Source organism: Biomphalaria glabrata, chromosome 3, assembly GCF_947242115.1.
Source record: "Biomphalaria glabrata chromosome 3, xgBioGlab47.1, whole genome shotgun sequence".
NCBI lineage: Eukaryota > Metazoa > Mollusca > Gastropoda > Planorbidae > Biomphalaria > Biomphalaria glabrata.
The window spans coordinates 43,921,986-43,936,641 of record NC_074713.1 but is presented as its reverse complement, the minus strand read 5'-3'; the positions used below and the strand labels follow the sequence as shown (position 1 = coordinate 43,936,641).

At 36.4% G+C, this 14,656-nt stretch overlaps 1 protein-coding gene across 1 annotated transcript in view; it reads left to right on the top strand.

Annotated features, from left to right (window-relative positions):
* Positions 1-2,840: 2,840 nt before the first annotated feature.
* LOC129924901 (chitotriosidase-1-like) overlaps positions 2,841-14,656 on the top strand; it is a 40,701-nt gene continuing 28,885 nt past the window's right edge. The window contains exons 1-4 of the mRNA XM_056022217.1: positions 2,841-2,914; positions 6,148-6,202; positions 9,975-10,149; positions 13,539-13,791. Of these exons, the coding sequence (XP_055878192.1) occupies positions 6,148-6,202; positions 9,975-10,149; positions 13,539-13,791 (483 nt within the window). The 5' untranslated portion in view covers positions 2,841-2,914. The remainder of the gene's footprint in view (positions 2,915-6,147; positions 6,203-9,974; positions 10,150-13,538; positions 13,792-14,656) is intronic.

The window sequence follows — 14,656 nt, the reverse complement described above, 5'->3', positions numbered from 1 at the left end:
ACACACATAGCAAGAATAATATCTCCTTACTCTAGGCATAATAACCGAAAACAATCATAAACACCCTACTCTGACCAGGTCAGCTCCCCAACTGACTAGACTGACCACAGGAAATCATACTGTCCCCCCTTGAAAACCCCCGTGCTAAAACACTTCACCATTCACAACTAATAAAATAAATAAACACACACACACATACATCTTACACACCCCTGCGCTTGACATCTCCCCCTTACTTCCCCTAGATTTTCCCTAAAAATCTAAGTCTATATTATGTACATTTAAAAAATAGTGAAATTGATTGTTGTAGGACAACATGTTGAAAAATATATTACTTAAAAATACACAGTACATATTACTATGATTACACAAGCAATTTGTTGCATTTTAACAAATTACACCCATGTGTTTAAGTATGAACTAATTAATACTCATTTGTTTCTATGCATCAGAATTTAATAATACACATCAATTAACTTTCCATTACACAAAACAAGAGCATCAATAATAATGCATATGAAAAATTAAACTAATAATATAACTAAACTAATCTTCATCTGTTCCACTTGTCCAGTTCCTTCCCTTGTTGACTTCAGATTACAATGTACTGCTTATTGTTTGTAAATATAAAGCTTAAGACTTGACCTCCGATGTTGCTCAATGATGGATGAGACGATGCTTCTTGTAAAGTATAATTAGAAGACAAAGAGATGAACAGTTCAGTCTATGTAATTTAGCAATAATACTGATAGTAGCTTATTGGACGAGGTGGTCATAGTTGAACAAATATACTGGACTGTTGACCCAGACCGCCCATTCTTTCTCCCCAACCCCCATGTTCTCAACTGGTTCAGAGAAGTAATTGGATCATGACGTAGTGAGAAAACTAAAAGCATGAAATGACCTTTACCTTGTTTTTAGTCTGTTGGACTGTTGGGGCACCAAGCAAGATTTGTCGACCGTCTTTCTCCATTCCTCCCTGTATTTGGCCTTGTTTAAAACCTCAATCAATGGTAGGCCCGTCCATTCTTTTATGTTGTCCTCCCATCGCTTTTTCTGTCTGCCTCTTCTTCTTTTTCCTGGTACTGTTCCCTGAAGGAAAGTCTTTGCTAGCCCCGTGAATCTTGAAATATGGCCATATATTTTAAGCTTGCGTTTCTTTACAATAGTTAGCAGGTCATCATGGGGTCCGATCGCTGCAGTAACCCTGTCTCTAATCTATTGGTTTGTGAAAGTGATGTCTAGGATCCTTCTGTAGCATCTCAAAGCATGAAATAGCGCTAAACAAAAACACATCGGTAAAAATATTATTATTCTCACAGATTTATTTGTTATTGATGGTCTAGCTCTATTACACATTGAATTATGACTGATCCAAACTAATTGGCACAATGGCACTTCGTGCTCTATTTATAAGACATGCATGTATCCGGCTCCTGCCAGATATCATATTTTACAATCCAGCCCTATCCTGTTCCTGCATGATATCAGCAAGTACTGTCCGATGCAACCCAAATGAACACTACTTCATTATTCTAATTAACAGAATCAACGCATAGACTAATCCCCCACATAACTTTTAAATTACGCAATATTAGAATCCCAAGTAGAAGGAGAGCACGCGATAGAATTATCGATCTGTTGAACACTAATCTTTGCAACCACTCTGAGAAATAAAATAAAAAGTTAATGATTTTTAATGAGCCTATCTGAAAAGACATAAACTATGTTGAATACTAAGGAATTAATTAAATGTACTTAACCTGTCCAATGGCTGTGTGAAGCGTCTAGTGTGATAACTTAACTTGTTGCTACTGCTGGCAAGCATCTGTGAAAGGGGAGCAATTTGTAAGTCTCTCTTGCCAGTACATAGCCTCTCCACAGCAAGTCCTATGCAGTACCTCCTCGTGGTGGCAGATGGAAACTTAGGCTGCGAAGCCTCAGGCTAAACTGCAAGGGTCTCGGAGGAGGTTTGGCCCCAAGATGTGAGGCAGGCATGGCCCGTCGGCGAGCGGACACGCCTTATTGCCCACAAACCAAACCCCTAGCTATAGGTCAATAGCCGCACTGCCTTGTGTGTGTGTCCTCCCAGGCTTTCCCCCAGCAATGGAGAGGTCACTCCATCTCTGACAGTAATGTCTTTGAAAAAACACGGAGAGTGGTAGTTACCAGTGATAAGTTCCTAGCTGATTGGCGTAAGCTGGAACGCCAGGGATCACTCTTGACGGTAAGAGGGGCTTTTTAGCCTCACTGGATAGCTACTGCCTGCCTTAAGCCGACAATAAAGTGCTATCCCGCCACAGCTTGCCGCACCACTGGGTGCTTGGTGCTAAGACAATATCAAAAAAGCAAGCTGCTCACCCGCACCTCCAAATACAATCAAAAGAAAACCCTCAACTTAACATACTCCTATATAAATTATTTTCACATTAACACCATCCATCATTCCAGTTTGTGTTATAATTAGCTTATCAGTCAATTTTGTATGCTCCTTCAGGTTTGATAACAGACAGGTAATAAAAAATCTGAAACAATCGATTCCTACTTTATTGGATCGGATGTAATCGTATCGTCTTTAGTAAAAGAAGAACTGTATATGGATTGAAGCCGCGATATTTGTCTTTTTTGTGTGAGACGCTCTATTATCTTTGCTTCCAGTTTAGGAAATGTCCAAATTTGAACATCTGGCCAAATAGTATATACGAGAGTATAAGCTAATAGGAATTTACAAATATCTGTTAATAACGAAATCGATTATTGTTTACAATTGAGTAATGGATAAAAGATTTTAAAAAATTCAAAATCAATTATGATTCTATTATGTTTGTAAATGTCCTTTCCATTTAGTATATATTATAATGTAAGTCTCGAACACGCGAGAATCGTAATTAAAAAGACGTCTCTCTTGTTCAAGGTAAATACTTCTATTTGTTTGTTGCACAGTCGATGTAAAATATTTCAAGGATTTTTTTCTTTAGAAGTCTCATGCTACACTAGCCTGTTGTTTTAAGTCTCGACTTATCTCCCATATACTCTTTCCTTTTAAAAATTCCTCATAATTCTTTCCGCCTCATGACGTTAACTGCACTCATCTTTGTTCTGCACTTCTGGAGCACTCAAAAGTGCTCTACTTCTTATATTGTGTATATCTCTTCTCTTTCTTTATTTTCACCACTTAACAGTGTCTCTCTCTACAAATATCAAAAGAAACCTACCCTGTAAGACACTTGATCACTAGCGTCACATGGTAACCCTTCTGAATTAATTTATTTAATGTGTAATATTCCTACAATGAGAAAATGAATGTGTTGTACACGCCAGGAGAAAGAGTTCCATTAAGCTCAGAAATGCAGAAAAACACTTGGCGCTCGGGGCCTCTCCCGGACACATTTGAGTAAGTTTAAGGCGCTTCCCAAAAACATCTTATCTGGCCAGTTCAGTGACAAACGTTACATAAGGTTGCAAGCTCTCTCCACAGAAATCAATTTAAGGCAACTTTCACAGCCTTCCCAGCTGGTGCCCACGAAATTAAGGACTTCTAAAAATGTGTGACACCAAGTTAGACGTGAATGACCTTTTTTTTTTTAATTTCCTCTTTTAGGCTTTCAAGTTTAGGCTGAATTTGGTAAACGCGTTTCATCTTGTCTAATAATATGTCTCACAAATCTAAATCGACGTTCAGTCGCCACTTCCCTTCGATGGCGAATGTCTGTGTGGGAAAAGATTTCTCCTTTGGTAGCATTATCTCGGAATGTTATTCCTGGGATTCCTCTCAGCCATCACTGCTCAGCCATGTTTAGCCTCTTTTCAACCTTCCACGTCTCGAAGTTTAATTAAGTGGCCGTTGGGATAAAGATTTTAATCTCCAGGTAAATAGATTTGTTTGTTCAGATAGGCCGTACTTTTTGAAAGACGGCTCCTGCCTTCCAAAACGACATTGAACATCGTGATATATACATCTTCATCGCTTGTAATAACGCTGCCAAAAAAAATGTGAACTTTTCCATTTGTTCAAGATCTGTATGAACCACGTTGACTGTGGGGGAGGGAGGTTACTGGGTGACCTGCACCCAATATGCATAGCTTTGTGTGTGTCTTTATCAGTCATTTTGCGTATACATTTAATTCTATTTCAAAGTAATGCCATATTTCTGCAAAATTCAACTCGGTTTGGTTTACGCCATGGGAATCCAAATGTAACCAGTTTAATGTGTTCTTTAATGACATCTTCGATGGCTAACAGAAAGATAAACTATGAGCTCTCCCGTCTCGATATTGAAAAATTCCGTTATACTACCGTCTGTTGTGACTCAAAAGCTTGACATGGCGCTTTATCTATACAAATAGTTGCAAGATTCCTCATCTCTTGTTGATATCCACATGGATTCCAATGGACGCTACCAAACGCTGTTTTGAAATCTACAAAACTGATCAACATTCATTGTTGGTATTACAGTCTTTGCTTGTTTCGCAGGACGAAAACCTGTTCAGTGCTTGGTTTACCTGTCCCGGAAGCAGCTGAGAAACACTTAGTATTAAATAGTATCATGTAAAACCGTTTCCGTAAGGAGATCTTAAATAATCTCTAATAAAAATATATTCAACTCAATGTTCTACTTTCAATAATGTGACATTTTTAATCTATGTAAAAACTATTGCTAAAATGTCTAAAACAACGACATTATAAATTTGAATCGAAAACCTTTTGTGTGTGTAACCAATCCATTAAATTAGCTTACAGTTTTATTGATCAACAACAAGAAACGAAATAAGCTATATTTATCTTTGTTTTGTTTTTTTATTTTCCTTTGGTTGGGGGGGGGGGAGGTGACACCCAGAGCTTACCGCACGGGTGTGACCGACCCTACTTACGCCATCAGATACTTGAATGCCTAGAGAAGGAAATAGTGGATATGGTTAAGTCATTGGTTAATATGCATGTCTAAATGCATGACGCGTAGGACGTAATCATCTTCTTTTTTGAAGTAACGTCTGTATTATATAAGATAAGATAAGATACATTTACGACTTTTTAGTATGGTGACGAAAACAAGACTCCGACTATTATATTTTCGTTCGTAACAAGAGCATATTAAGGCAAGATAACTCCGCAGTTTTAGTGAAGCGCTTAAAACGCTGGGACGTGGCGTGGACACTGAGTGGCAGTATGCTGGAAGAACACAGTGTGTGTTTTATGTGTCACGAATACAAAGCTGCACATTCAAGGAGCGCCTTGTGTGTGAACAAAAAAAAATTGCAGTGATATAATACAAGGTTAAGAATGGATATACTTTCAGCAAGGCAAAAACAATCTTCATGTGCCTTCACTAAGGCTCATAACAGCTTCATAAGCGCTTTGTAATGATAGGGTAGACAAGCATTAGTCTCTTTTATATTGTTTGAAGCTAGACCAGTGATAAAAGCATCTCCTAAAAAAATATCTCGGTTTTCTTTAGGCAAAATTGCCCTGAGCTCGCAGTCGTTGGCCATGTTCCTAATTTTGTTTAGCATGACTGAATCCACTGTTTATTTTGTTGAATATTGACTTTGATAGAGTCTTCAATCGATTTGCCTAAACTCTTCTCAGCAGCTAATACGAGCTAGAATATATAACATTTAGGCCTATATATCACGTATATGGCTGCCTGGTCGTGCGGTTTGCGCGCTGAACTGCCCGTTCAGATTCACCGATGGTCCCGGGTTCAAACCCTGCCCGCTTCCATCCCCCGTCGTCCTGCGGGAGGTTTGGACTAGGAAGTAAATTATCTTCAACTCTGAAGGAGCATCCGAAACATGTAAAACATTTTACAAACAAACATATTCTATATATATATATAGATAGATAGATAGATAGATTAGATAGATAGATAGATACTTACCTAATTTTAGATCTAAAAGCCTATAATTATCATAAAATAAAGTGTAGTAAATGTATACATTCGCTTAACCAGGATTTTTCACGCAGTGGATGGGGAAAGAGGGGCCGGGTTTTTTTTTAAATCTATCATTAGTTAGATAGTAAAAACAAACGAATCGCTCTATAAGATGTATAATGGAAGTCTTCTCTCTTTTTTTATTTTTTTTTTCATGTTTTCTTGTTTAGAAAATATTTTGTATGTTTTTCTTGATTATTTTGTCTTTAAACAGATGAAACTTACAGTGTTTGTCATTGCACTGTTCAGTTGGATACAGTTAACTCAAGGTATGATCATTTGTATTTACATATCCAAATAAAAGGGTTAAGATATCGTTCATTAGTCTCAATATTACACGTGGTTACCAAAACCAGTGACTCATCTGGGCGCATCCATTGCCTTTCGAGACAAAAGGAGCCATTTATATATACACGTGGTAGATTTTTACAATGCGTCTATTCAAGTTTCACTTTCGGAGTTGGTAAATCATTCTAGGCAAATGTTGGACAAGGTCCTCGAAAATGGCTCTAACGATTTTTAAGAAAGTTAGCAGAGTTTTGAGTTTTTGGCACATCGGCACAATTTAGGGCCATGTCGTGTCCGTAATCCTTCAAGGATCACTCTCCCTTCACATCACCAGAGCTTAATTCCATACAGTTAAATCATTAAAAGCAAGGTTTATTCACAGTTAAAATAGTAAAGCTAGTAAAAATTTAATAATTTTGTAAAAATCTTTTGTAAATATTGTATGTTCACAATTTCACAAATCAAATCTTCGTAGACAACCCCACCTCTAGAACAAAGCCTAGTACCTTCCCAGGGTCGACAATATCGAACAGTATTTTTAAGTTGTGCGCTGTAAAAACTTTTCCCCTTATATCCTGGTATCTGGGGCAGTCATTGAGGTGTTCCACGGTGAGAAGAGAGTCACAGTACTCACAAAAAGGGGGCTCCTCTCTCTTCACCACAAAGGAGTGCGTGATGTAGGTGTGGCCAATCCTAAGTCTGGACATGGTCTTGATACCATGCCTTGTCAGACCCTTAGATGTGGGCCGCCACCTGACATCCGCCACAACCTGTCTGAGTTTGTTGTGGATCTCATCCTCCCATCGATCCTGCCACTGACCTGTGTTAGTGGCAAGATAGAGAACCCTGTTGGAACATTAAGACATAAGCGGCAACAGTGAACGGTGGAAGGCAGTGGCGGAGACAGTGAACTATGCAGGCCAGAGCAGCTAAATGAATTCATAGACAACATAAGACATTTATGTTAATTCTGATCGTCTAATATCTTGTAAAAAGAAAAGTATTTTATAGGATGCTTAGAGCGCTATGGTCCAATGTCATTTGTGGACCAGTGGGGATTAAGAGGGGGTATCTTGGAGAAGGTTTTCCGAGCTGCCATTAGGCGCGAAGTAAACGCCCAATCTGCTTAAGTCGGGTGTCGAACCCTTCATAGGTAGCCAAGCCAAGTTCAAGCTTGGCCTCTCAATCACTCTTCCCACTAGGTATATCGGTATTTTGACGTTTTTGGCTTTTTTATCTTATCTAAATTACATCCACATTATTCCAAATTGAGATCTTAGATCTAGGAGATATATATATATATATCTCAAGAGTGCTAAATCAGAAGTTTAGTTAAGATCTACATCCTTATACTAGTTCCATTTAAATGAAAATGCCTAAAGTTTTTTTGGTAATTGCGCTGGGAAATCGAGCAGACGTTTTCGAGTTACAAGCTCGAAACCTGTTCTTTTCTATTTTTTAAAAAATTACAAAACAATTCCAAAAGATGATCTAAAATTCTCTCGTCTGTCATATTGTACATATTCAGTAGTTGTCATGCCGAAATGTGTAATATATCTTTTTATCAATAATAGGCTATTAGTTTTTTATTAAGTTAACAGCAATGGCACGTCGTGCGCTTAGCGGACTGGCCTGATTATTTCAACGGTCCCAGGCTCATTTGCTCTCTGACATACCCATCGTTCAGCGGGAGGTTTGATTTATATTATCTTTAACTTATAAGGAAAATCCGAAACGTGTAAAATATTTAAAAAAAAACATTTTACAACTTCAAATGGGTCTTTAAAACATGACAATCAAAGCAAAATCACGTCTTGAATATTCCTTGCAAATAGGTGGATCCTATAGGGATCCGACGGATGCCGCCTCTGAGTTTGTGTGATAACACAAACTCACTTTGTAATCTTGTTTATGTAGTAAGATGGTGAGACGTAACCCTTGTGTAGAGAATTAGGTGATTGAAATAAAAAGGATAGCTAGAGCAAAACAGAAAATATTGTGTTAATATAAAAATTATATTAAAGGCTGTATGTATATTAATCAATTATAATGAAAACTTTGTATACAATTTTGATATGTAACATTGCTTTAAATTGCATTTTTCTTTAATATTAGTCTTGTTCTTAAAACTAAAAAGAAATTGGATAATTTTGCCTGAGTCGATTTACTTTATATATTCTCTAGGGCATACCGTCAGCTGTGAAACCTCTAGAATGAATAACCAGTGGCGTAGCTAGCAATGTGCGGGTGATGCGGGCCGCAAGGGCATCAAGTGTTTGGGGGCATCAAACTGAGAACAAACTTTCTCAGTAAAACTACACATTGTAATTACATAAACAAAAACAAACACATTTATTTGTTTTGGTAATTTGTTATGTCCACCATTCTTTTATTCTTTTATTATTAAATGAAATTAAACCTAAAGCTAGGAACCAGCTTGAATCGAATTTTACCAGATTTGTTTAAATCTCTGAAGGCAAAGCACTTTTACACTTTTTTGAAGCCCTACATGATGTTACTTCAGTGTGCATTGCACTGGTTACGGACACGTTTATAATAGTGTGTGTGTGTTTTTACCAATTAGTAATGGTCCAATCTCTTTTGTGGACCAGTTGGGGGGGGGGTATCTGGGAGAAGGTTTAGAACTCAAGCCCCCTTGTAAGGTGGCCAAGTCCTAGCCAAGCGGTTTAAGCCTCTCAGCGACACATCTTGGAGGGAGCTTGAAGTTTGTCTGTGACTAGGCAACAATAACGACAGCAAGGCTCAAGATTTAAATAAGCAAGAGGTAAAAATGTGAAGAGATTATCTGTAGAGAATCTTGGACATCATGGGTTTTCTCTTAAAATAGAATCTGGCACTCCGTGGGCATCGCGAACGAGTTGAAGAAGAATTGGCAGTACAAAATCAAAGAAATACCCTGGAGGGAAATTACTATCCAAGTACGATACATTCCTGAGACACCGAATACGTACATGTTCCAACAAAATAAAAACGAATTTATTGTAATATAACTGATCACGAAATCCTAAACTAAATCATACAGAAAGTTAAGAAAGTCAAATATTTCTCTATTGTTTTCCACGGTACATATAACAGATAAAAATAGAGAACAAAATTTTATGGTACATTGTCATGCGGAACCCCAAATACGTATTGGCCACAAGAAAAAATTTCCAGGCGAAAAAAGATGAAGATTTTCTATCAACGCACAAGATAGAGCTACTGATGGAAATACTTGCCTTGGACCGTAGTGTTCATGAAATAATAACTCCATAGTCGCCTTTGTTGAATCCTCAGATTTAAATCAATCTCGATGGTTCTTTTAGCGACATAGACAAAAATGAATTTTGTCTGGGGGCTTCAGGTAGGCTAATTGACGCAGTTTCTCCAGAAGTCTCCGAACTTCCAAAACAAGAATCTATTGAGCTTTAGAGTTTTATTTTTAAAAAATGTCAGTCCGCGAATATTGCTATTTTGATTCGCATATTTTTTTTTACTATTGTGGTAAGTGTGGCTACATGCAGTGAAGTTTTTCTAAACTTACTTTGATGAAGTGATACTTACGATCAACAATGGCGAATTTACGACTCACTAATTTGTCAATTTCGTCTATTGAACAAGACCTAGTGCGAAAAACTGATTATCTTTTTAGAAAATCGATTCTTTGCGAAGTAGTAATGCTTAATTAATGACTACATTTTATTTATGTTTGAATCATTAAAGGTTCTAATTGTATCTAATATAATTTTGTAGGTCGATGTACAAAAGTCTGCTTTTTTCATGTCTCGGTTGCATCTTCAGTTTTCTTTGATGTTCGTAGCATTGACTCTAACATAAGCTCCTTGTGTTCCCATGTCATCATTGGCTTTGGATTGGTTGTTGATCCTGAAAATCCACGCATTCAACTTTACGAGAGAGTCAATGACTAGTAATGTATTTGTTTCATTTTAGCTTTGCTTTTATTCAAGAACAATTCAATAACAAAATTAACTACTTAAATATGGACGTCATTGTTAAATATCATTTTCTAAGATATAATAAGATAATTTTTTTATTTGTTCAATCAAATGAAAATTTAGTTTGACTATAATTGACCATCTCAGCGTAACAACTGTAACAACAATAATATAGATGCAAATTGAAACAACATTCACACACAAAACCATACACTGCTAGGCGCTTAATTGGAGTAGTCCAATAACACCAGCGAAAGGCCGACCAATCAATATAAGTCAGTCGAAGCTGATACTAAATGTCGAACAAATTTGTATAGCAATGAAGGGAACCGTCGAATGTCTTCTAACTCCTTACGTTCACAAAATGGCGACATATTTCTTCGTTGTCCTGAAAGTGTCTGTTTACGTCGACTTCTATTTCGTTCTGTCTTTAAAACCCTCATCTCACATTTTAGGTTCCAACAGGGATATTTTTTTCCTGGCATATATTCTATTTATTGTTTGCAAAGGCAGTAGAGACCTTTGGAAACTAGAGGCACTGTAGAGCCTTTATGGTTTCATTTTTTGGAAGAAGGAATTCTTGAAGGGGGTGTCATTTTGGTCCCCTTTAATCAAATAAATCTCTCACGTGTGGCTCCTAGCGTTAAGCCCTGGAAAACCGCTTAAGCGGACTAAATCATGTGAAGGAGTGATGTTCCCCAGGAACCACTGGGCGAATGGCTTTCTCGAGAGAGGTCACTTGGTGGAATAGTGCTAAGATGATATGCAACGGGCAATTGATCTGAACCAAAGCGAACCGTCTTATTATACGGCAGTGAACATGCAGAGATAGGAACATTAATAGAGGTAAACAATGGTAGCATTCTTATATAAAACTTGGTATTAACAAGCAAATGATGTGTGAAAATGCAACGGCGCCTGGTGATTACATATGCCCAACCTGCGACCGCAGCTGTGTATCAAGGATTGGCCTCTTTAGTCACACAGGAAGTTTCAAAGGGAAAAGATCATCTCTCAAGACGTAAAATGCCACAAAGAGATCTGATGAAATAATATTATCAGAGCACTCGGACAAAATCTTATATTGGTGTGACAGAAATCAGAATTTTTTTTTATGTCTTCTAATGGCTTAAACTTTCTCCCTAGACTCTAGACAAAAGGTTCTCAAAAGAACGTGGAAAGAAAAAAGAATGTATTTATATTTATTGTAAGCTAACATGACGTACATAGAAGTACTGATAGATAGCTAGGTTGGTAGAGCGTGTGACCTTGTATTATGGTTAGGTCATAAGACCAGTGACTTCTGCTGTACGTGCAAGTTAGTCCAGTGGTACTTCGTGGTTCCAAATTATACTACCTAGGAGACTATTCATTATAACCTCTAGATCTAGAACTTACTGAGACGTACAAGTAATGACAGTGAGAGTTCAGTTACAACTAATAAAAAGTTTATATAGGAACAAAAGAAAAAGATCATTCAAAGAAAACGGACATAAAAAAAAAGCCAACAAAAGAAAGTCAAATGATTTTTAAAAATCAAAATAGTAGGGCCGGTTCAGTTCAAAATAATCAAAGAACCGCCATCAAAGAGTCACAATAGTTTATCATCTCAAAAACAAAATGATGGCTTACAATTACATAATAAAAGTCCTAACAATCAAATGACCCCCATGAGACACACTACCGTCTCGTATCAAGACAAAAGTTTCTCTTTTACATACCATGCGACCCAAATATGGTCTTTATGGAAAACAAACATATACAGGAAAAGAATAGAAGACTAAGTAGACATATAATATTTACATCAACCAACTTATTAACAAACAAAATCATAAAGTCTACTTTGTTTGTTATTGAAAAATACATTCCCATAAAGTGGCACACTCCTCTAGAGTAACACATTCAAGGCACAACAGCAAAACTATTATATAAACATTAGGGAGATTTAATTCACAATAATGTACACTGATCAGCTCAATGACTCATGAGAAAGTGGCAATTGTATACTGTTGACAAGGACTTATATAATGTATTAAGGGGGACTAACTCTTATTGAAAAAAAAGTAGCTACCCTTGTTGTCCCTCTTGTCACAGAGCGTCTATCCAAGAACGTGAATGTTGTAGGTTTCATACTGGTCATTTTTTTTTTGTGACAACTGAAATATGAATGTTCAGTTTGCTATACTATCTAAATAAAGAAGACATTTTTTTTAAGTAAATTACTTTTTCGCAACTTAATTCTATGTAAAGCTTTTTACTCATTGTTTACTGTCGTATTTTAAGATTTAACTATTGTGGTTAGGATTCTGGCGGCCTTTTGTGAAGATTTTCTTTCTCGCGTTATGATCTAGAACAGTGATGCCCAAAGTACGGCCCGCGGGCCAGAGTCGGCCGACGACGTGGTTCAATCCGGCCAGCCGAAAAGTCGGAACAAAAAGTAATAAATTCTCCCCCCTTCAAAAAAAGATGAAAATGTATCTTTACCTTTGTTAGGGCCCTCAGTTTCTATGCTGGATTGGTACCATGACATTTAACGAGTATGAGTTTGTGAAATGGAACGCTGAATGTAGAATCTATCCGGAAAGTGAATGGATCTTTTTTGTGGAACATGATAATAAGCCAACATATTTTGTTTGTAAAGAAAGTCTGGGTGTTTAACAAAAAAACATATACAGTGGCATTATAAAACAAATAGGAAGACCTTCTTGGTTTGAACCGCGTATAAAAGATTGGTTAAACTACGCCTAGAGATTTGAACAAAAAGAGACAAGAAAATAGTTGGTGGTAATGGTAGCTACAATGCTGATCTCAATTTAAGTAGAAATGAAGCAATATTTTTAGACGCGTAAAAATGACAGACTTTAACTATCCCATTAATTAATGTAAGAACTAGATCCAATAGTTTCAAATGGTTTCAGGTGAATTTTGATTTCATATTTTACCATTTTGTTGATGTGGCCTGCAACAAACTTGTCGAAAGTTAAAATGGCCCGCAGGTCAAATTAGGTTGAGCATCACTGATCTAGAACCAATACTATCGGGCTGGCTGTCGAGATTACCTCTCTCGGTTAATAACTAGGCAGTCTTTATTAAGAATTTGGCTGTCTTGTTTAAGAATATGGGTGTCTTTTTTAAGATTTTGGCTGCCGTAGTTAATATTTTGGCTGCCGTAGTTAATATTTTGGCTGTCGTAGTTAATATTTTGGCTGCCGTAGTTAATATTTTGGCTGTCGTTGCTACGTTTTAGGCTGTTTGGGTTAAAATTGTGGCTACTGAAAGAACAAAGGATTGAAGCTTAGCCAATAGAGTAATTTAAAAAGATGCTTAGTGACACATTATTTTATTTTTGTTCATGTATAAGCCTGTTACGTTTACAAGCACTCAAGAATGTCAATGCCAACTTCAAGATTTTGTTGCAAGTTCAAAACTTTAAATATGTGGATGATATTAATGACGCTTATGACAAAATGATATCTTCAATTAATGGACGACGTACTTTCGTTCAAAAGATCGTTAAACTTTTACGGGACATGGGTTTTGATGGCGTTCAAATAAGAGAAAGACACTTTAAACGAGTTGTCAGTATTAGGAAAGAACATATTGTGTTCCTTCAGGTATGTAATGTTTTAGTTCAAAGAATTATGTTTTTAATTTAAATTAGTGAAGAATATACTGTCTTTTGGTTGTGACGTAAGACAAGTAGTCCAAGTAATACAGTTTTAGGCCTTTTATATTCTTCATACAAAACTTTAAAAAAAAAACAGAAATAAACAACTTTTAAAACAAAAACTGAATATAAATTCTGTTAACGCTATACAAAGCTTTCAGATTCCATGTGAATACATGTAAAGTACAAATGACTCTTTAAAATGTTTCTAACTTTTATCTTTCGCTGCCCTTTATATTACCTAAACTATGACAGGCCTACATTACTTACATCAGGATCTATTTCAGTTCATTATTCACCTAGTTGTAATCATGATAACATCAGACACACACAAACAATTACTTCATAACAGCTATACTTGGCTTTCAACATTGTGTATTTGCATGCTAAACAATAAAGAAAATAAAAAATATATACTAAAATAATGATTAGCAAAAAATAAATCTAGAATTAAGATTACAAAATGTGTTTTCACACAAATTGAGATGTCCACCAACCTCCAGATTCGCCCATGGACAAGAAATATTCAAGCAATGGACTTGATTCAATTGTCGAAAGTTAAAAAAAAATGACATCAATTCACATGGCGTGGTCTTTAGTTGAAACCAAACTTTAACACTCTAATATTGAAAATATAATTTCTGAATTATATTAATATTAAATGTAATTAAATATAATTAGGTCCATTGATTTATTAAAACTTGTTTATGTATGCAAAGAAATGTTAAAGTTTACTGTAGTAAGCCTAGTGACGTAAGCGGTGTCAAGTTTTTTTCCCCTTTGACGTCATGGAAAATTTTCATTCACAAAAC